Source organism: Lasioglossum baleicum, chromosome 12 (genome assembly GCF_051020765.1).
Source record: "Lasioglossum baleicum chromosome 12, iyLasBale1, whole genome shotgun sequence".
In the NCBI taxonomy this organism is placed as follows: domain Eukaryota; kingdom Metazoa; phylum Arthropoda; class Insecta; order Hymenoptera; family Halictidae; genus Lasioglossum; species Lasioglossum baleicum.
The window spans coordinates 1854242-1875627 of NC_134940.1; the positions used below are offsets into that span (position 1 = coordinate 1854242).

The window sequence follows — 21386 nt, forward strand, 5'->3', positions numbered from 1 at the left end:
AATGCAACGAACGATCTTCTACTCTTCAACGTCGCTCTTCTATTATTTCTCTAAAGTGATTATATTCTTTATTGTTTTTTCTCAAATATGTATTTTGTAAACAGGTTCTATTTAATGAGACATTGTAGTTATGAATTATCTTCTTGGAGCAAATGACGACGATGAATGCATTGAATGATCTATTTAACAACGTCATTCTTTTGTTATTCCAGACTTTTATTTCTCGAAAATATGTATAACTATCGTATAATTGACAGATTCGAAGCATTGTGGCAACGCCGCGCCGCGGACCTTGAAATAGAGCGCTTCCCTTACGTACTTTCTAGTAGCCTTTGTTAGTCGATAATGAATGAAATTAAAAATAGAACCAGACTGTACATATCACAATCGTCGTTCGGTACGAGCTGCCAAGCCGAAACTATAAAATCATGTTGACCTTTACAACTTGAGATTCTTCACGGACAATTACACTGTTAACAAGAATATAGATAGTTGAACGGTTTCAATCGATTATGATAGACCATATAATCCTTTTGATTCGGTGAAACTGACCAAACAAGTTAAAGAAGTTTGTCGATGCTGTTTTGATCTCGAGTCTCGACCGGTATCTCGAATATACTATACATTATACATGTATTAATACTCGTTCACGAGCCAAGATTGAATTAGTCTGTGTGTGAGATTGAATAATGGCACACTGTGAACACGCTATTAGTAACGAAAAACAATGATGACTCACAAACTATTGGCGTGTGTTAGCACCGATGCATAGTCAGGCGAGGCGTACGGTTAAACGTAGCGGTTATACAAATACTGATAGTATAGGCACGAACTTTTTGTCAAGATTTATGATCGAACGTACTTGTCCTGGTGGTTAAATTGGTGACGTCACTGACTAGGCCGTAGGACACCGTGTAGATCGTGAAAGAATATTGAACACCTGGCATCAGGTCGCCTACAAGGACCCTTTGCACTGCTGCGTTCTCGTCGAAAAGTGCGGCGCTGGATACGTCGTTGCTTTCCGTCACATTTTTCGACCTTATGTCCTCGAGACTGTCGAAAGGCCACCATCTTATCGCGTACGTCTCGATCCTGCCTTCCGGTCTGGGCCATTCGAGAGTCACGTTGGTCGAGTCGATGATCGGCGTGATGTTCACCACAGGATTTGGACCTGAAATAAATCGCGAACATTTTCAAATCCTGCAATACTTGCTTGGACATTGAACGTATGAAAGGTGTTACACAAAATTCTTCGAAATGATTAAATCTGGATAATAGTGGGTTAAAAGTGGGTTAAAAGTGGGTTAAAAGTGGGTTAAAAGTGGGTGCGGTACAGGGTGTTTCTTATATCGTGCACTCTTGTATCTCTCCGATACCGAAATAGAATTACTTTCTGTGTCGGCAAAAATGACCGAGTTTTTAACAAGTGCAAGAGAAGAGGATCATCCTGTATTTGACTTTCAAAAATATTGTAGTGCCGAAAGATTCGAATTGCTCAGATAAGTCTAAGAATAAACATGGCCGGTCATGTTTAATTTTTCAAAGTTCCGCATTCATATTTACAGGTTGCAAGTGCTAGTTATTTGTATCATTCAACTAATAAGGTATCGTAAATAGTGTGTATAGTGACGTACTAAAGAGTCTGTGAATCCAGTGAATGTGCTATTTTTTAAGATAAAGAATGCTGAGCGTACAAATACTTTTCGAACCACGGTAGCTCTCCGTTTTATAAATAGAAATATAAGAACGACGACGACGACGAAATGGTGTGTGAACGAATAATCATGAATTTGTTATAGGAATCGCTGCGATGTAAATCTACGCGAAGAAGAAGACGCATGTGATTGGTTTTCTTGACGCGTTGGTCGGACGCGTGCGTATCCAGCCACACATTCTGCTCTGTAACGTAATAGAGTTTCTCGTGTAAATATTTTATTTGACGATTGTTTCGTTTACTTACGAACTGTGTGGTTCAATTGAAGCGGATAAAGGCTCTCGACTCCGTAACTGACGGTGTTCACTTGGATCGTGTATTTTTCGCCGGGTGTCATATCCGCCACTTCCGCTTCCCTTTCCGATTCTTTCACAATGGGCAACTTGACCCATCTCGGATCGTCTTCTGTTCGATATCTAATCGAGAATTCGGTGTACAATGAGTTTGTCGGTGCTTCCCATCGCACGACGACCGTGTTGCTCGTTATCCTTTCGAAACTCAAGTTTTTTGGCGGTTTCGGCACTAAAATCAAATAGTTGGTTCAATTCAATTCAATTATTTAAGTAAAGATTGGGTTTTCTCGATTCATTTCTTACGATAAATACAGCTATTCCCGGACAGTAATAAGTATTATATGTATATTGCATTGCTCTTTTGAAAAGTTGGAATAACCATTGTAACCCCTTGCCGTGTCATTTTCTTTACAGTTACAGCGCGATTAAAACGTCTTTATCCTCTTAAAATCGAAAATTTATACTTTTTCTACGGGTATATTTATTTTAATGCTTATTGATATTAATTACAAACGAATCAAATTTTATTTAATTTATTAAAAAGAAAGGCGTAACGTTCGTATTAACGTTAGACTTTGTTTAAATCTTCATGACGAGTATAGTATATATGTAATGACGAGGACTGAATACTCGTCGTTAAACTACGGCAAGGGAGCTAAAACTTGAAATGTTCCTACATAACTTTATAGATTAATGACGCTATGTGTATATTCTTTGCACTCAGTTTTGGCTAATAAAATTTTCATTGTACACTAAAGTCGGAAAGAAAGTCACTTCTACGTATACGTGATAGTTATCGATGCAGTGTATAATTTTTCATTTAAAAAATTAAGTCTACACGGTAAGCAATTTGCTTAGAAATTCCGTTCCATATTCTGTTTCCGCATTAGGCTCGGTATTCCAGTGCAAAGTTTGTAGTCGTTAAGAGGGCAGGTCGGTCGCGCAAACAATAAGAGAACCGGACCTAACCTTGCTCTAACAATAAGAGTAAATATCGGAGAAAATCGTTATTGTCATTACACTTTAAGATTTATAAACTGTATAATCTAGAAATTTCAATAAAATTCAGTTTTCTCTCCTACACAGCAAGGTTTCCTTCGAAATGTGATACTTTAACGAGCTTTTTATGGCGGAGGACTTACAAACTGCTTGGAAATAGTCGTGCGGTTCACTCCTCAGAGAATGACTAATGGCGAACACTTTAACTTCGTAAGCTGCGCCGGGATAAAGATCTTCCAAGACAATGTGGGATTCGGTGGTTAACGTCGTTGCACTTTCCCCGGTGTCGTTCCTGTTATGCGTCACCTCGAATTTCTCTTGTCTCGAGTTGACGTCGCTTTTCCACGAAATGTTTAGACCCTTCTCGATCGGTTTTAGGTCCTCGATAATCGGACTCGACGGTCGAGTTACTTGATATAAAACGGTCTCGTTCGACTCGACCTTGTTACTAATTGCTTGTACGATTATCGAGTAATTCCGACCAGGTAACAGAGCTTCTAACGTGACCTGTGTGTGGAAAAAGTATCATGAAAATGAGAAATCTTGCGAAATCGTGCGCTATCTTTAGATGGTAATTTTTTTCTATTAAATAATTGCGAAAATTAAAACCACATCAAATATAAAGAATATGTATTATGAAATGTGATCAAGTTAATTATAAAATCGATGATTCCTCGACACAAAGCTTTCACTTCGTTAAAAGTATCGTCTTTTATTCATTTTGTTATATGGTACCCTCCTTCCATGATCCTTCTCTTCGAATTTCATAGAATCGCATCGACGAGCGACAACCTGATATAATTAGCATTGATACATAATCGAATTAATTAACAGCAAGGCAGTTTCGCTAGAGTTTGCTAGAAGATAACCGAAAGAGAAAGTGATGAACGTGTAAAATGAAAAAAAAAGAAAGAACATAAGCGCGCTACGAGCCAATGAAACGATTGCAGAATCGTGTTCGCAACTCTCTCTCTAATCGCATTTCTGGTCCAAAGCGAAGCAATTACAGCTGACTCGCGATGCGATGATTGCGGCTGTGACGACACATGTTAAATTACTAACAGAATGCCACTGTTCAGCGAGAGCTCAGTTGGAGCATTTTCGTGAGATTTCGATCTGAACGGTTGAAGAGTGTGTGTGTGGATTTACTGTTACTGTTACATAGTAAATAGTAAATAGTAAATTAAATGTTCGGCTAGTTACTTTTGTTTTATCTGTAGTTAGGGTATTACTGTCGCCGCCTATCGCTGTCTCCACCTCGTGATACTGCAACTTGTAATTATCCTGAGTACTGGAATTGTCCGGAAGCCAGGAGACCTCTACCATTCCAGTTTTTTCGTCGATGACGGCGCGTAAATCCCGCACTGGCAATGGTTCTGACAACGTCAACAAACAAGGTCATAATTAAACTTCTCTATTGGAGTCGTACAGTACGAAAAAATGTTGTCTAGAAGTCTAGAAGTCTAGATTGCATACTTGGAAAATTGGAGAAAATTTTGAGCATTGCCTCGAATAGTATACTATGCGTCGCGTCGCGTCGTCCCTAAATTGGGTTAAATTCGATAAAACAGGAAAACATGTGTAGTAGACTCACTTAAAGTTACGTCTCCACTAGCTGGCCAGCTAGTAACCTTGCCCGACACTGTTTTCACAACAACCTGGTACGTTTTCCCCGGTTCCAGATCCTTGAATTCCCATTTACTCTCGTCGTCTCGATTTCTAGTGACCGGTGTAAGTCTCCGGTTGCCCCCTAACGATATTTGATACTTGTCGAATTCGGAGATTCCGTCGGAAGGATTCCAAAAGACGCGGAAAGACGTGGACGTTATTGAAGATTTATCGAAGGTAACGTTCAATGGACGCAATGGCACCGTTCGATACTGGGCTGTCGTGGGGGCTGAAGTCTCATCTTCCGATACCGTCTGCACGGAAATATTGTAAGCTCTACCTGTAATAGTCGACAGAAAAATTATTAGATCAGTGTGTAGCGTTTATGATAACTAGACTGCTGTTGGATGTTTATGCATTTTCCAATTTTTCTCGATAAAATTTTAACACCGTGGAATTAAATAAAATCCTATTTTTCACGGGAACAGCCTTACACTGTACCAATGAACCGAACAAATGCGGAAATTGTGTACAGAATTCTATCGAATTTTATATTCGAGCCTTTTTCGAACATTCTCTATATGTATAAGCTATAAATGCATCAAGATCCGCAGTCCATTAATAACAATCTACATATAAATGCGCAAGGAATTCGGTTGGAACGAAAGTTTGTAGCGTTTGTAAATTGACAAAATAAAAATACATATTCTAAAACTTAAAAATTTATTTTCTTCCTTGATACAAGTATGTAATATTATTTTAAAATTCTTCTAATGCTTTCAGTGTTTTTGAAATTACACCTCTCCATTTTTGTCATAGATGCATAAAATCCGCAGTCTGTGATATAAAAGTGCGATATAAAAGGATTAAAAAAGAAATGAGCACCATAAATCCCAACTTCTCAGTTTTTGTTTTATCGGATAAACTACTTGTTTGATTTTACTGTTGAGGCTTTCTGCAGGTGTAAGCCGTGTCCCGGAGGAAGAAATTTCCCAACGTTTCGCAAGCATTGCAGCAGGGATGTGTGTGCCGGATTGTGGCGGATTAATTTTATTGAATTTTTGTAGTCGTAGAGTCAGAGGTCAACGTATTATCTCTATACATGTTATTATTGAATATTATTCAAGTACATGTATTCAAGTGTCTTACCAGGTACGAGTCCTTTGAAGGCGGCCTGCGCTGGCCCAGGGGGTTCTCCTTCCTTTTCCACATAAAGGACAGATTCTATGGCATCGGCAGGATCTATGCTAACTTTGTAGTGAGTGTAAATCCCAGCAGGATAGGGCGGCTGCCAAAGGACCAATAAGGTCGTTTCATTTCTGAACCACACGATAAACTTCCCAGGCGTGTTGGGTTCTGGTAAAATCAAGATAAGAATCATGCGTCAGCAGGCGTGTACACACATACACACTGTGTACATATTTAACAATTGCTTAATCAATTTTTATAGTGCGTCCTATTATTTTTCTACCTCCTGATACACAATACACATACGTGTAGTACATAAAATTGAAGAAACAATTCTGTTATTTAAATGATTTTCTTACTTATTATTGTCCGTAAACAATAAAGGGTACAAACAACGTAAAACGTAAAACGTAAAGCGTTTCTTTAACCCCTTGCTCTATTTTAACGAGCCACACTCTCGTTACGAAGATTTAGAACAAAGTCTAATAAATATGAACGCTACGCTTTTCTTTTTAACTAAAATGAAATTTGATTTGTTTGTAAATAACATTTTTCAAGATAAAAACTTTTAATCGCTGTAACTGTAAAGAAAATGTTGCGTTGCGGCAAGGGGTTAACGAGGAAACAAAGGGCTATATAGTTATGTGAAATACATATGGTATATATTATATACATATATCTTAACGAGAGTTAAGATAACAGTTGTCTAGTGTAGCAACAAGTCCTAATATGATCAAATTAATTCTGTACTCACTTGTGGTGAAATTTCTACTAGTGTAAGCCACGCTTTCTTTGGTGTCCAACACGGTGAACAGCTGAAGAGAGTACGTTGCCCCAGGAATGAGATCTCGAAGCACATAGGGAACTGCATCCGCAGGGATCACGCTTGTTTTTGGATTTCCGGTGTCGCTGAAACTTTGCACCCTCAACCGGAAGCCGGAATAATTGCCCTGGGCTGGTGGCGACCAATAAACCACCGCGTGCTTGCCATTTCGAACGGAAACGGTCAAATTCGACGGTGGATCCGGTGCTAGAAAATCAATGAATAGCAGTTAACGAAAACATTAATAACCGTCGAACGATCGATTAAGAACCCCTCCGACCCGACGCGACGCGACGCGCCGTCTGTCCCCTCGCACTGTTTTCGCCATATCAAATAAAGATTTATAAATAAAAATCAAAAAATGCTAAAGTAAGATATATTTGATATGTATATTAATAATAATATGTACCTCTCCTATCCTAATTTCCATAGCTACATATGTACTACATACTTCTAACCCCTCCCTCCACCTTTCTTTTCTCCGACATGCTCATTCCTACTCTCTATTCTCTTATTCTTCTCTCCTCTTAAAAAACTTCTCAACTTTATTATGCTTACTTATTGTTAGTGACAGTGCAGCCTTCCCCTTATCGACATATGTATCACTTTTCCGCTCACGTTATCTCGTATCCTAATCTCTATCCTCACACCGGTTTCTTATCGGTCAGCTCTCACTTATCACACTATTTTCTCAAACATCTCTAATTGCACGCTTATTAATATATACATACATGTATATATGTACCTATAGATCGTGCTCTGGCATTATCGAACTAAGTTATTTGAGGAATAATCGTTAAGATAGTATGTATACACATTATCCTATTTGGCTACATGTCATTTGAAATAATCTATCTCAAAGTTGGTTTATTTGGACAGTCAAATGATTTTTTCAAAATTCATACGAATGAAATGCACGTAATTTTTCATTTCACCTTTCACTTGATCCAATAACTCTCGAAAATGCTACTTGTTTCGAGTACTAAAGAACAATTTAAAAAAAAAGCAAAGGCAGCTGAACTTTACTCGTTCAACTACCAAAACATTAGCATGTCCAAATTGAATATAATTAATTTGCTTACTTGAACTTGATCTCTTCTTAAAGGTTTGATTTTGAGTATTAAACTACGAAACTACGAAACTATTTAACATTTATAACATTTAAGAAATATTTTGTATGCAGGGAATTCATTTCGCATTTTTGTGCGCAAGTGGCTATAACAATTTGATCACCCGCTGTATGTGTCTAAAGTCTACACTCTACACAATATGTACCTGTCGTGATGGAGGCCGTCCATGTTCGCCAGTCGTGAAGGGTACTATTACTATAATACAACCAAAATTCGTATCTTGTCCCCGGAAGACCTTCCTTGAACTTGATATCATCGCCTATGTCGGTGGCGGCTATGGTGGTGTTTGGCGGTGGATAACCGACAGCAGGGCTGTAATCTAAACGATACCAAGAGCCTCCTTGGCTCAAGTTCCCTGGTATCTCAATTGCCAGATCGGCCGAATACGTTACCTAAAACAAAAATAGAAATAACTCCGTTTAAACACAGTTATTGTATGCTTACGGTTTACACTTGTCAATTTATTCTTAGATATCGATACAACAGTAGGACCTCGATCAACCGGCTTGATCGGGAGACAAAAATCTACATTATATTCCAAAATAAATTTTTTATTTGTGACAATTTTCTTCCAAAATTTTTGCCACGTTGCGTAGCATACCAATTGTTCTCTGTATTCGTAATGATACATCTTGACAAGCTCAACAGCCGTAAATGAGAAACCTTGAATCCATCATTTTAATGAATTTTATGAATCCCGTAGATCTAGTGATAAGTATACAGCGTATTTTATGGATTTATGAGAAAAATGAGTAAATTCTAATTTAAAAGATTAGAAGAATTTAAGAGTACTGTTTTATCAATTATTTTCGACCTATTAAACACATTCGAAAGAAAATGCAGATCAGGTAAAAATGATTATTTCGGATAAGGATTCGCTGTCTAGTGATGATAAAGTTTCAACTTGAAAAAAGTCGTTTGAATCGAAGATGAAGCGATGTTGTGTTGTGGTGACATCGTGTTCCAACTACCATACTACATATACCACCCCCCTTTTCACAGATCGTTCCTCTCAATAAAGGTCAAACGGAGGAATGCAATTTTTCTATCGCATTTGAATATCGTCTCACGACAATATCATTGTCGATGATATTTATAGCGATAAATATCACTGCGATCAAGTACCATTGCTGGTATGTATGTGCACTGTGCACTGTGCACGGTATGCCGGAAGCGGTGAGACGGACGTGGGAAAGAGGCGCGCCGCAAATCTATAATGCCGTTATCCAGCTGAGCAGTAACGCAACGCAACAGCCGGCTTCGGACATATTAAAAACGATCACAATTTTACCGTTCGTCACTCGCGTGTCTCGATCATAGAGTCGGTCTTCTGGGAGTGACAGCACACACTTTCTCGAAAACTGTCGATACAACGTGATATCGGACATTTTTCAAGTAATATTTCGGATTTTTATGAAAATTTTTATTTTGCATAAAGATCCGCTGTCTAATTGTATTACTAGACTGCGGATTTCATATATTTATCACAAAAATGAGTACAGTGTAATTTAAAACGGTATAAAAATTAGAAAATTTTTTATACACTGTTTTATATTATCTGTTATCAATCTATCAAACATATTGAGAAACTGGACTTTTGAGCATTGCCTCGGATACTGTGCGTCCTCGGTCCTGAAGGGTTAAATTTGATAAAACAGGAAAATATGTAGACTACAAAATATGTAAAATTGTAAAATTTTCTTGTATTGCTAATAAAATAAGAACGTTTCCCTGTTTAGAATTGAAGAGAATCTGTCGCGTGAATGCGAAGTCATGCTACAACCCTAATGCGCCAAACGCAAATTAATTCGAATTAGTTGAACGGTGTCGGAGATAATGGACGTGATCAAGTTACGAAGTCCGCCCCGTACTTGATGGCAAGCACTTATCCCATTTTCACGGTGCCTTATCATTTAGTCTGGCGGTGTATGAATGCTCTAATTCCAATTTCGTGGCTCGTTGAATCCCTTCTGATTGCACGAGCATCAACCATCGCGCCCTCCGTCGCGTCGCGTCGCGTCGCGTCTTAAGGCGACATAACTTCCCCAAGTTTTTCCATTTCGAAAGATTTCCTGTGACCCTCTCCCCGTGCTCTGCTCTGCTCTGCTCTTCCTACATCCGGTCGCGACGCTGAGGTGCATATCGATCCCTCTTCCCTTCGTCGTCGTTGTCGTCGTCGTCGTCACCCTTCCGCAGAGTCGGAGCTCGCACACTCCCTTTTACACCGTATTGTATACAGGGTGTTCCAAAAATATTGTACTTCCTTGAAACGGCTGATTCCTGACGTCATTTGGAGCAACTTTTCCCTTTGCGAAAATGTTCTCCGTGGCTTCGTTTAGGAGTTATTAACGAAAAACGCGGACCAATCAAAGCGCGGCTACTGCAGGTTTCTATACGTTGGAAACATTTCCAACAGAAGCAGTGGGTTCTTGGGCCACTGTGTAGCCGCTAGCAATTGTAGCCGCGCTATGATTGGTCTGTGTTTTCCTTTAATAACTCCTTACGGGAGTAGACTTCTTTTTCCAGGATTGCAAGGGTGCGGGATTCGCGTTCTGATTTCTCGATGATATTATAAATAGCAACACGGGGTTTTCGCAGTAGTCGAAAACGCTAGATAAAAGATCGATCTAGGGCGCTGTCGCCCTGAAAAGTAATTTGCATTATTGCAATCCTGGAAACGAGTCTACCGCCTGAACAAAGTCGCGGAGAACATTTTCGCGCAGGAAAAAGCTTTTCCGAATGACATCAGGAACCAGCCCCTTCAAGGAAGCACGTCATTTTTCGGACACCGTGTACATTGTATACATAAATGCTTCTTACGTGTTCTGTCCTAACTGTACCGTCGTAAACATGTAGCATATTCTGACTTATCGTAAGTATGATGTAAATTAAATATAAATTAAAATTAAAAAAATAATGTACGAAGTGCATTTTGTTGTGTAAAATAAAGAAATGAGTGTTTACGAATACATAGAATTAGTGTATTACATATACATACATTGTATACATATATTGTGTTATAATAAATACATAGTCATTTTTCAACTACCAGTGAGACAAATGAATGTGATTCCATCCTCTCCCTGAACAATCATTCTATTCGCAGACTCGGATAAGGCGGAATTCATCGCGGTATAATTGATTAAATTCCACGGATTAATTGTGTGCATTGTAACCGCGTACTATATAAATACCAGAAAGGTTTATGCCTCTCCGCCATTGATTGCGCGACCTCGTCTGGTCGCGTGACACTACTGATACTCTGTACGTATTGTGATCTAGATACGCAATATCGCAGTATAGAAATGCTACATTTCCACTTTATGTAACGCGTGACTGTGTAACACTTGTACTCCGGCGGCAGTTTTTTCAATGTTTACAATTGCAGTAAATGACCTGCGCAAAACTTGAACATTTAAGGTAGGCGCACACTAGGCGCGGCGCGGCGGCGGCACGCCGACCACCCGCTTCTGCTGTTTTGACTTTCGTATACATATGTAGTTCATAGTTCTATGTTTTACATCAGGCATGGGCAAATTTTTGCTCGATCGAAGGCATTTGCAAGGGATACGGCACTACGGCCGCCACAGGGAGCGAGACGCGCGGCCGGGAGAAGTGGGGGTATTCCTTGAAAATGCCTCCGATCGAGCAAAAATTTTCCCATGCGTGATGTAAAACATACAACTATGAACTACATGGAAGAAAGTCAAAATAGGGGGAGTGGTCGGCGTGCCGCCGCGCCGCGCCTAGTGTGCGCCTACCTTAAATCTGCAGCACTGAAGCAGCAACGAGAAGCATTTCGTGGCTTTCCGGTGCTGCGTGCTCCTAAACGTCTTGAACAAACGGTAATTTACAGAAACATTTTAATCAGACTAAACTATAGTATACTCGAGGAACATTTGAGATTTGCTTCGACTTCGAGGTAGAGGTAACAGTTGCAGCTAGCAACGAGCCGTTCACACGTAAGACAGTTTGTTGCGGTTACAGCATTAATTGCTACATAGTTGTCATACATATTTCGGTACAACTACAACTGATGAAAATAAGGAAAAACGTAGCCGCGGATTCGACTAGGTTCATGTTCTCAGAGATTCGGAGGCGTACAATTTATACAGAGTCGGTCACAAATACAATATTGGGCGCACAAATATTCTGACAAAATTGCAATAGGTCGGAATTGTGTAGAAAAAATACTAAAAGTTGCATTCGTAACTTTTTTATGTGGACCTATATCGAACATTTAAAAAGTACGTTTTGTAGATCTGTGTCAATTTGTATATGCACTGCGAAAATTCCATCGAAATCGGTTGATGCGGGAGAAAACGACAGGCATCGAATGATGTAAGAATCCTTGGATTTATTGTAGTTACAAAAAGAATTGTCCATGTCGGTCCAGTGTTTGTTACTACAATTCAAGTAGCAGATTTTTATTTTGCACAAAGATCCCCCAGTCTATTGATCGTGTTCTCTACCAATTGGAAAAAATACTTGTAATAACGAAGCTTACCTTCTCGGAGCGAACATGAAAATGAAACATGAAAATTGATCGTTCCAGTTTGAAATTTTTTCCCTGTGTATATCGGTCGTTTGACTGTGCCGCATTCCGCTCGTATCAGTCATGTGAAAATGCAGAACGTCGCTGCTGTTTCAAAAAGAAGGATAGACAGACACGCGGTTACATAGTCGTGCGAATGCGATTATTGCACGTCGCGGCATACTTGTTCGAGGCGTCTCGCGAAATTCCAAAGCGCTGTAGGCTGTAGGATACATACAGAAGTACAAGCGCTCGTGAACGCGAACGCGAACGCGTCATTCTTCCGCTCGCGCGAACCGCGACGCGACGTCGTCGCGCGTCGCAAGGCGTATTGTTCCGAATTGAAACGCGCGCAACGCACCGTTTAACGAGATAAATCATTATAGAACCGAGAATATACGCCAATCCATTCGTTATACCGTTTCCAGTCGACGTAGACTAAAAATATCGCGGGAATTTTCATAAACATCGTCACAATTTGCGGCAACGTTCGCATCGTTCGAAGAGTATAATAAATATGCGAAAAATTCACTGAGATTCCTCTCGATAATTTAGAGTCGTTTCAAATACATGTTTGCCGTTTCCAAATTTTCCTGATTTAGTACAAGTACAAGTATCCATGTTAATAGAATTATTGAATTGGAACTAAAGTTCGTAGCGTTTTTCAATTAAAATTTCAAGATTAAATCAAGATATATATTTACTATTATAGATGAGTTATCTGAAAAATGCCAGACAGAAATAGACCAGAATGGAAAATATGTTATTAAATAAATCTCTGAATCTTAATTTTATCTTGGAGTTTTATTTAAATTGTTTAAAAACGCTACAAACATTACATGTGTTGTAAAATGTAGTAAAATCGTAATCATCTTTTAACCTTCACCCATAATTGATAATTAGCGAGGTGACTATTCCTACCGCAGAGTAAAACTTTTTCTAAATTCACAGTTTCCTCACCGTTACGAATATGTATTCATTTATTTCCTACGTGTGCGTGTATTGAAATATTGAAACGAGTTCTGTAAAAGTGTAAAGTCATCACTTTTTGTGCATCGCAAACACAAAGAGACTACATACCATCGCATCGTGACGAAACTAAATTACGGAACTGTTCTCGACATGAATTTCAAGCAAATATTTAGAACACACTTTTTTAAACCTCGGCATGTAATGAACAAAAAAATAAGAATGATTTTCTTATTTTTGCGTTAATGTTTTTCTCTCGAATAATCAAAATGGCAGTGGGGGGAATTTCCCATCGATGAATTAAAAATCTACGCCCTAATTATATAATTATTACTGTAGTTCCGAGCATCGTTGCAGTATGGATTATTATAATTTCATTTCCACTTTCGCTTCGTTAATTCCGGACTAATGAAGAAGAAGAAAGTCTGCTCTGTGCGAATCGTTGATGAATCGTTGACGAAGCGACTTCCGCGTCTCGATGTCAAGTGAGTAACACGTGTGATTTCAAGCGCATTTTCATCTAACCAGCAGGCAGAGGAAGTGACGCATTCCTGGCAACAATTCGTGATATAACATTCGTATACATAGTCGTTTCTGTACCATTAATACATAGATTACGTAAGTGGCATGCATCCTTTGTCTGCAGAAAGGTCGTAGCTACCTCGATTTCAACAATTTCGCGCGTACAATGTTTCTGGAAATTGTATAGGACGTTAATATTATTTATGTGCGAAACGGATGACAGCAGCTGGAATCAACGCATGCCCCGGTTCGAATAAATCATTTTACTGCTATCATTTCAAAAATTCATTCAATATTTCATTCGTGTATATCGTTATCATTAATAATTCGTGTAGTTGGCGATTTTATATACGGCAACCCTAACTACTTGCAAGCAATACAAACAATTTTCATTTTACATACAGATTCGCGGTGTCTCGTTATGTATTACATGTTTATTGTATTCCTGAACTAGTATACAATTTATACATCAGAAATGACTATGCCAATGTCGGAGTGAGATAAAACGTTTCAACCTGTCTCACTGTGCTTTATACATTTTTCTATTCCACACATGCATAACAACCGAAGAGTTAGTTGATAGGTTAGAAACTAGTGGGGCGATAGCAATTACAGAAATTGGACAATTCAACGGTAATAGCTAAAAGTGGATGGCAAAGTTGGATAATGGCCGAAGCTGTCGTCACGCGAAACTCGCGTGTCGAAGAACACACCTCGACGATGGCCTCGATGCTATCGATCGACATTGGTCACAGCTACGCTAGAAATCTTTGCGGATAATCTTCCAACTTGTAATTCATTAATTAATGCATTTATTAACTTGTGCTCTCTGTGCTCTGTGCAGAGATTCACGAATGACCCATCATACTAAAAATAAAAATGTCAAATAGAATCTTTTGTTATACGACAAGTATTTCAAGTGTATACATTAATTTGTAGCACTTTCTTCGTGAATGTTTTTGTAGACTAACAATTCAAATAAATAATAAGAATAAAAATGTGTTCCTGTCGGAGTGATGTGTAAAGTTCCATGTAACCAGGTACGTGTGGAAAATGGAGTGCGAGTAATTAAAGTACAAATTGAATCTATTCGGTAAACCAGTAAATTTTATTAGAGCCTACGAAATGAATTGCGTTTTGATTTGGCACTGATGTGGAACTGAATCTGACAATTGCGTTTGTAGACACACAAGCGAAGGAATTGTATATATTATTAATTGACTTTGCGAAATGTTATTAAATCAAATCATTATTCTTCAAGGATTAATATTAATATCGTATTCGGCATCGAACGTTAAACATAATTAGTTGGTGTATTTTTTCGGTAAGATATACATACGGCTAAATGCAATATCGTAACAACAGGGAATTAAGTAATTTAGTTTAAGCAATGTTATTAAATGGACGCAAAGCGAAGAGGTGTTGGGTATCGTCGTCGCGTTGATTATATGTATATGGCAGGCCTTTCTAATGCAGGAATTGCACCAAGAGTTATGCCTTAAACAGTGAACTATGTCAAGGCTATTGAAAAAGATAAAGAAAATCACACATCAAAGGAATTATTTAACTTGTGTGGAAAGAATATCGACAAAAGCAATTATTCATACCGTGGTAAGACTACGCAATCCGTAAGTAGATAAAAAGAGCTCAATTATAGTAATCGGTAATATGTATATTGTGAAATAAATTCCTCGCTTCTTTATCAACTAAAAGTGGCCTTTTTTTCTTTTACTAGAAAGTCTACAAGTGGCTTGTTGTTATCGTAATTACAATCATGCGTCTTTATAATATTGTATGTATCGTATTAAAATAAACCGTAACTAAATTCCCCTAATTACAATCCAAGACTCGTGTTTCTTCAAACTGCTCATCAGAGAAATTACGAGTCATAACTAAATTGTCGGAAAAGCAATTTAATATTTATTATAGAATATTTCAAACTGTTTGCCATAAATCGTAATATGTATACACAGTGCTGTATACAATATCCTATAACGCTTTAAAGCATTCATAGATTATAATGATAATGACGGTTAAATGCACTTGTTCACACTTCTCGAATAAACAATTTCGGTAATTAAAAATTTATTATAAATCGTGTGTTTTTGCGAAATCCTCAAAATTGGAATCAAGTATTTCATTCCGTTTCAAATGATTTGCAATAAATTATCATACAGAACATGTATGCACACATATAATAATAATATAATATTCTATAACCTTTTACAATATCGATTAATTATGGAAATTATGATAACGAAAGACACTGCCTGAATAACCTGAATAGTTTCCGTCAGTAAAAATACAAAAGTAAATTTTTCTTAAATACCATTTTAATTTCTTTCGTATACTTAAAACTTTAGTTGATAATAATTAATAATAGACGGACGCTTCAAATACACAGTCTTGTTACTATTTCATCGTCGCTTATTTTTGTCAACAGATTTAAAATTGCATATGCGCAGCTCAACATTTATGAGGCCACTTGATACACAGCACGGTATACGAATCAATACAAGTAAGATTGACTGAAATTAAATTTGAAATGGCCACGAATCAAACTTATTTTCCTTTACGAGAATATTGTTCATTGCATAAATCGTCAGATTACACAAGACCAAGGAAACGTATCGAGCATCTGGTAAACAGGAAGTCGGATCGTTTAAATAAAAAAAAAGAGAGAAGTTGGATCGTTGAGCGCATGCAGATCTTATCCAACGATTAGTGGTTGAATCCAGCTCTTGTCAGGATATTGCACCGTCAGATTAGCCGTTGCTTCAAAGGAACAGTGTGATTGTTACCAGCAGTTTCGCGGACGCTTTCAGCTGATCGAAACTACTGTCCTCTGCTTGCGTTTATCTAGCAATATCTTATCGAGCTCGTACACCCAGTTTCTAGATAATTGCAACAAGACTTGGAATTTTATGCATTTATATATTGTATATATATATATACATATATATATATATATATATTTATGTTATATATTATATGCCCTAAAATTGACGAAATTAACATGATTTGAAGCGAACGGTGCATCCCGATGCGATATACAGCTCCGCTTCTCATCATTGACTTGGCAAATTTGTATTTTCCATAAAAATTCCGCCGTCCATGTACGAGTAATTTAATTTCCTGTTTAGATTTACATGGGATCTCTTAAGCAGAATTCTTTTTCTACTAAACACGGTTTCACTGAACGCAAAAACCAGCAATATGAATACATATCCCTTTTTGCATTTACAGCAGCACGAGGGAAGTGCTGTATTTGAAAGTTGCAAAGAAACGAAATACGAAAACTGTGAAGAAATCGCGACACAATTAATCAAAACAGAAGTAGCGCAATGCAGAACTGTACGGTTTTCGAGCGGGTTTAAGCGAGGAAACGCGTTCCAGACAGTCCAATGAAGGCCTGCACAGCGCAGCGGTCGCGCAACTTGGAACTTTGCGTAATTTAGTTTTACGTAATTGCCAGTTCGGCGATGCAACGCTTATATATAACTGCATAAATTAAAAATATTCCCAACGGTGGGGGGTTGATTAATTGATTTCTAACGAATGTTAAATCCCAGTTATTCCTGTTGACTGCAGTTCTACATCAGTCGATTCTTAAATGTAATATCCGGTTTCTAATCCGATTGGTTCCGCAAGGTCTACTGCGAATTTGACTTTCAAATTGAATTATGCAATACTGGACTTTGACATTTTCGGATGTGGATTTGAAAGTGTTTGTTTTGTCAATGCAAATAAAAAATAGAGATAATTCGGTTGGTAAATGTCCCTTTAACCAAACTTTTGGAAATTGGAAAATTTCGGTTCTTAAACAATTGATCGATTCTTAAACTTGATGAAGATGTTGGGTAGTTATTCATGCTATTGTTATTGTTTTACGCTTACTTGAACGTTTCTGTACGTTTCTAATATACTTTTCCAGCACTGCGGTAGAATAATTACTATTACAAAGGAGCTTTATTCATTTTTGATACCATGTAAAACATTATAAAGAACTGTTACTTGTAAAGAACTGTTCAAATAACGACAATACAGTACACTTTTTTAATTTAGAATAAAACTTTCAATATAATTTCATTGAACCATTTTACAAAGTATGAAAAGGCTCTTCGCTTTAACGATTTTTTCATGTTCGCTAAATATTTCAAGGCACTGGGAGTTTACTGGGATGCGAAGAAGCACATAAACTTTTCATTTAGGATAATAAAATGTAGCAAAAGGAACAAGTGCCTATTACACAGCTTTCTACATGGAAACTTGCAAAGTTCCAGAACAGGAAATTTTCTTTGTCACCTAAAAACTTGTTACAAGTTGAGTTAACTTGGTGGAATTTTCTTTAGCGAGTAAGAGGTACCCATGTACAAGGTTCATAATCTCGCTTTCTTCTTTCCAAGTTTCTTATTATTCATGGACATTATCCTTTGAAGACAGATATGGGAAACAGTTATGCGAGAGAGTGTGCTAGACCCAAATGATTATTATGTATTGCCATAAGAACTGAAATCTTTCAAGTTTCTGGGACACAGAAAATGTGTAGTACAGTACAGTATACAAATCCCATGCAACTCGTACAGGAACTATTGCTTTTTTTTCTCCACTAAATTTTCTAGGAAGTCCTAAATAGAACATATACAACTGAAAAAACTGAACGCGCTAATAACGAATATAATGATAAAGGTTCCATGAAAAAACAATTTATTTAGAACATTTATTAAAATACCTTTCATAAGAGAAACACAACCAATCCTTCAGTTCTCAGATTATTTGCACAAGTATCTCAAATAAATAAGGTATTCGGAATATGTGTGTGTATCAATTTTTAACTTTAATAATTAGATTGCGGATCTTTATGCATTTATAGAGTTAAATTCGTCAAAATTTAGTACGATTTTTATTTATTTTGAACCGAAAAAATTGTACAACACCAATGAAAATAGGATTATATTTGGTACCGCTTTCTTAAGATTTGTCTAGAAAAATTGAGAATTGCACAAACATCCGCAGTCTAGTAATAATTATTTAATATCGTTATATCCATATTAAATAGCATTCGATGTTTGTAGCAATCAAGGCATTGGGAACGTTTTTAGTTTTTAATATTGGTGAATGTATCCCGGTTGGAGAAAAATGTGTTTATTTTTATCACATGTATAGGCTATAGGTCCAGTTCAAACAGAAACTTTTACTTTCGAGAACTTGTCTTTACCGGTCGTCACTGTATATCGAAATGAGTTACTAGAAGTCACAGTGGAACCAGGTTTTTTTGTTTGGCACTTTCACTTTCCCGGTTCTGTTTTTTTGTAAAACCTGCAACCTATTCCATTTCAGACTGAACGGTACATCATTATTTCCCGCGAAAATACTAAAATATTGTGAATAGTACCTTATTACATAATAGTATACCTTGTACAGAGTATATCACGCACAGTCACACGGCTATTCAATTAAATTGCCTTATATGTATAGGATCCAAGACTGACTAGCATATAGGTGAGTCACGCAACATTCTCGGCCATTCTTCAATCCTGTAACTGTAAGGTGATTTAATCGAAAATCCGTCGCGTGTGACTTGTCCACTCCGCGACCGTCATTTAGAAAATTAATTTTGAGTGACCGAGTCCCGGAGAGAAAGTGATGTCGGATAATTCATGTTGCACAATCTGTACCGTGAACGGTTGACGCAATCGTACCGATTCTGGGAATTAGCAAAGAATTATACAACTCGCATTCGGTTCCGTGAATGATCAAAAATTCCCCCGAATCTTGTGAATCATTGTCGTTTCGAAATATACACGGATATTCGTCGAGTTTTCGCGTCGATTGTACGCGTCGCCCGAAATTTTCAGGACTTTCGTATTTGACGCAATCGATGATCATAAAAGAAAAGAAAAGAAAAGAAAAGTGCCCTCGAGCCAAATCGATTTTTGGTCGGACCATTCGATATAGGGCTCCCAAAGGGGAAACCCTCTGTGACAAGTTTCAAGTCGGTACCCCTACCACTTGAAGGGGTACCCCTTCGGCACCCCTACCCCTATCATTTAATCAATTATACTCTGTTCTTCCGTTCTGCTCAACAAAAATTACGAAAAATGCATAAACATCCTACCTAATAGCACACACGACACAAAAATTATTTCAGAATTTTTAGTTGCAAAATCGATTTTTCGAAAAATCCGGAAGCATAAAATTGCCGATCTTGTATTGAAGTTTTCAGGGTACCACGTTTACATTACTATGTGTAGTTGTGCCTCATCGTAATTATTAATGTGTATTTTTTCAGATTTTTCCGAGTTTGCGATCAGGTTGAATTCGCCCAAATGCATTTAGTTTTGTACTTGTTCAGCAGACTATATGGCAACGCTAATCCTTGTACGTGCTAGTATGAAGCTTGGAGAGAGATTTACGTTCACTAAGGTTGAAACGTGACCGCAAACGCGTTAGTCACGGTCACTTGTTTAATTTTTTCAAGTCCAGACCGAGTAAGAAACGGTAAATCGCTGCATAGAAACATATTTGGCACTTTGCCTACCGGAAGTCCATTAATCGGCTGCCAGTGGCTGTATCATATCCAAAAGGACCTAACGAGTGGTTTCTAATACGAATAAATACGAAAAAAGTGATCAGATAATGCAACTCCGAGTAATTAGATATTTCGCGATATGCATAAAAGATAAAAACACATACGAGGTGTCCCAAAAATGTTGTGCTTCCGCGAGTAAGGTTACTCTACCGAGGTTATTTCAAGTTACTTTTTCCTTTGCGAGAATTCTCGGGAATCCCGGATATATCGTTACGGGAATCCCGAACATTTTCGGGAATCTCGCACACCCCTGCTACCTAAACATTTAGGAATCGTAAAATTTCAAAAAAATCGTAGGAAATGGAAATATTCTAGCAAGGAAGAAATGTTTAATCTTTGAGTTAAAATAGCTCCGAGTGTAAAGCAAAGGGGTTACAAGTTCCTTCAGTGAACAATTCAATTTTTGAATATTAAAAATTATGTATGTTACGTAGGTGGCATAAGAATTTTAGAAAGACTTGTGTAGGTAGGACATGGCACGGAAAAGGTTGGGAAACACACTGCTCTAGATGATTTCATTGTGTTTCCATAGAATTCTATGATATATCTTTGTATATTTTCATATTCGAGAGTCATTTTACGTTGTAACGATAGAACAATTATCAATTTCTATCTATGAAAATTACAATTTTGACATTCAGAAACGCCAATTATACCTGAGGCCAATTAACACAGAGATTGTTCCCATCGCTGGATGTTTTGCCATCGTGTTTAGGATAATTCCAAACAGGATGCATAATGTATATCTTTCGATAATTCTCATATTTATGTAACTCTAAGGCGGAAAATAATGAGTCGTTGATAATGATACATACGTGGTATAACGAGTATAGCAGAAATACTTGTACATATACCGAAGCGAATGCGAAATAAAATGATTAAAAACGTTACCGCATGAACAGAAATGTTCATCGATATGCATGACGTACTGAATTTTTAATACCGATTAAAGTGGGGTTCCGATGGAAGTATTACATTTTGGTAGAAGTTTCACATGAAAATGTGCGAAAATTG

At 37.6% G+C, this 21386-nt stretch overlaps 1 protein-coding gene across 5 annotated transcripts in view; it reads right to left on the reverse strand.

Annotated features, from left to right (window-relative positions):
- Positions 1–21386, reverse strand: part of Ptp10d (Protein tyrosine phosphatase 10D) — a 55344-nt gene that overhangs the window by 18288 nt on the left and 15670 nt on the right. For all 5 annotated transcript variants that reach the window (XM_076435545.1, XM_076435544.1, XM_076435541.1 and 2 more), the window contains exons 2-9: positions 7901–8147; positions 6557–6832; positions 5764–5970; positions 4601–4954; positions 4210–4382; positions 3150–3513; positions 1961–2236; positions 863–1171 (exon numbers count right to left, since the gene is read on the reverse strand). In XM_076435545.1, coding sequence (XP_076291660.1) covers positions 863–1171; positions 1961–2236; positions 3150–3513; positions 4210–4382; positions 4601–4954; positions 5764–5970; positions 6557–6832; positions 7901–8147 — 2206 coding nt within the window. The remainder of the gene's footprint in view (positions 1–862; positions 1172–1960; positions 2237–3149; positions 3514–4209; positions 4383–4600; positions 4955–5763; positions 5971–6556; positions 6833–7900; positions 8148–21386) is intronic.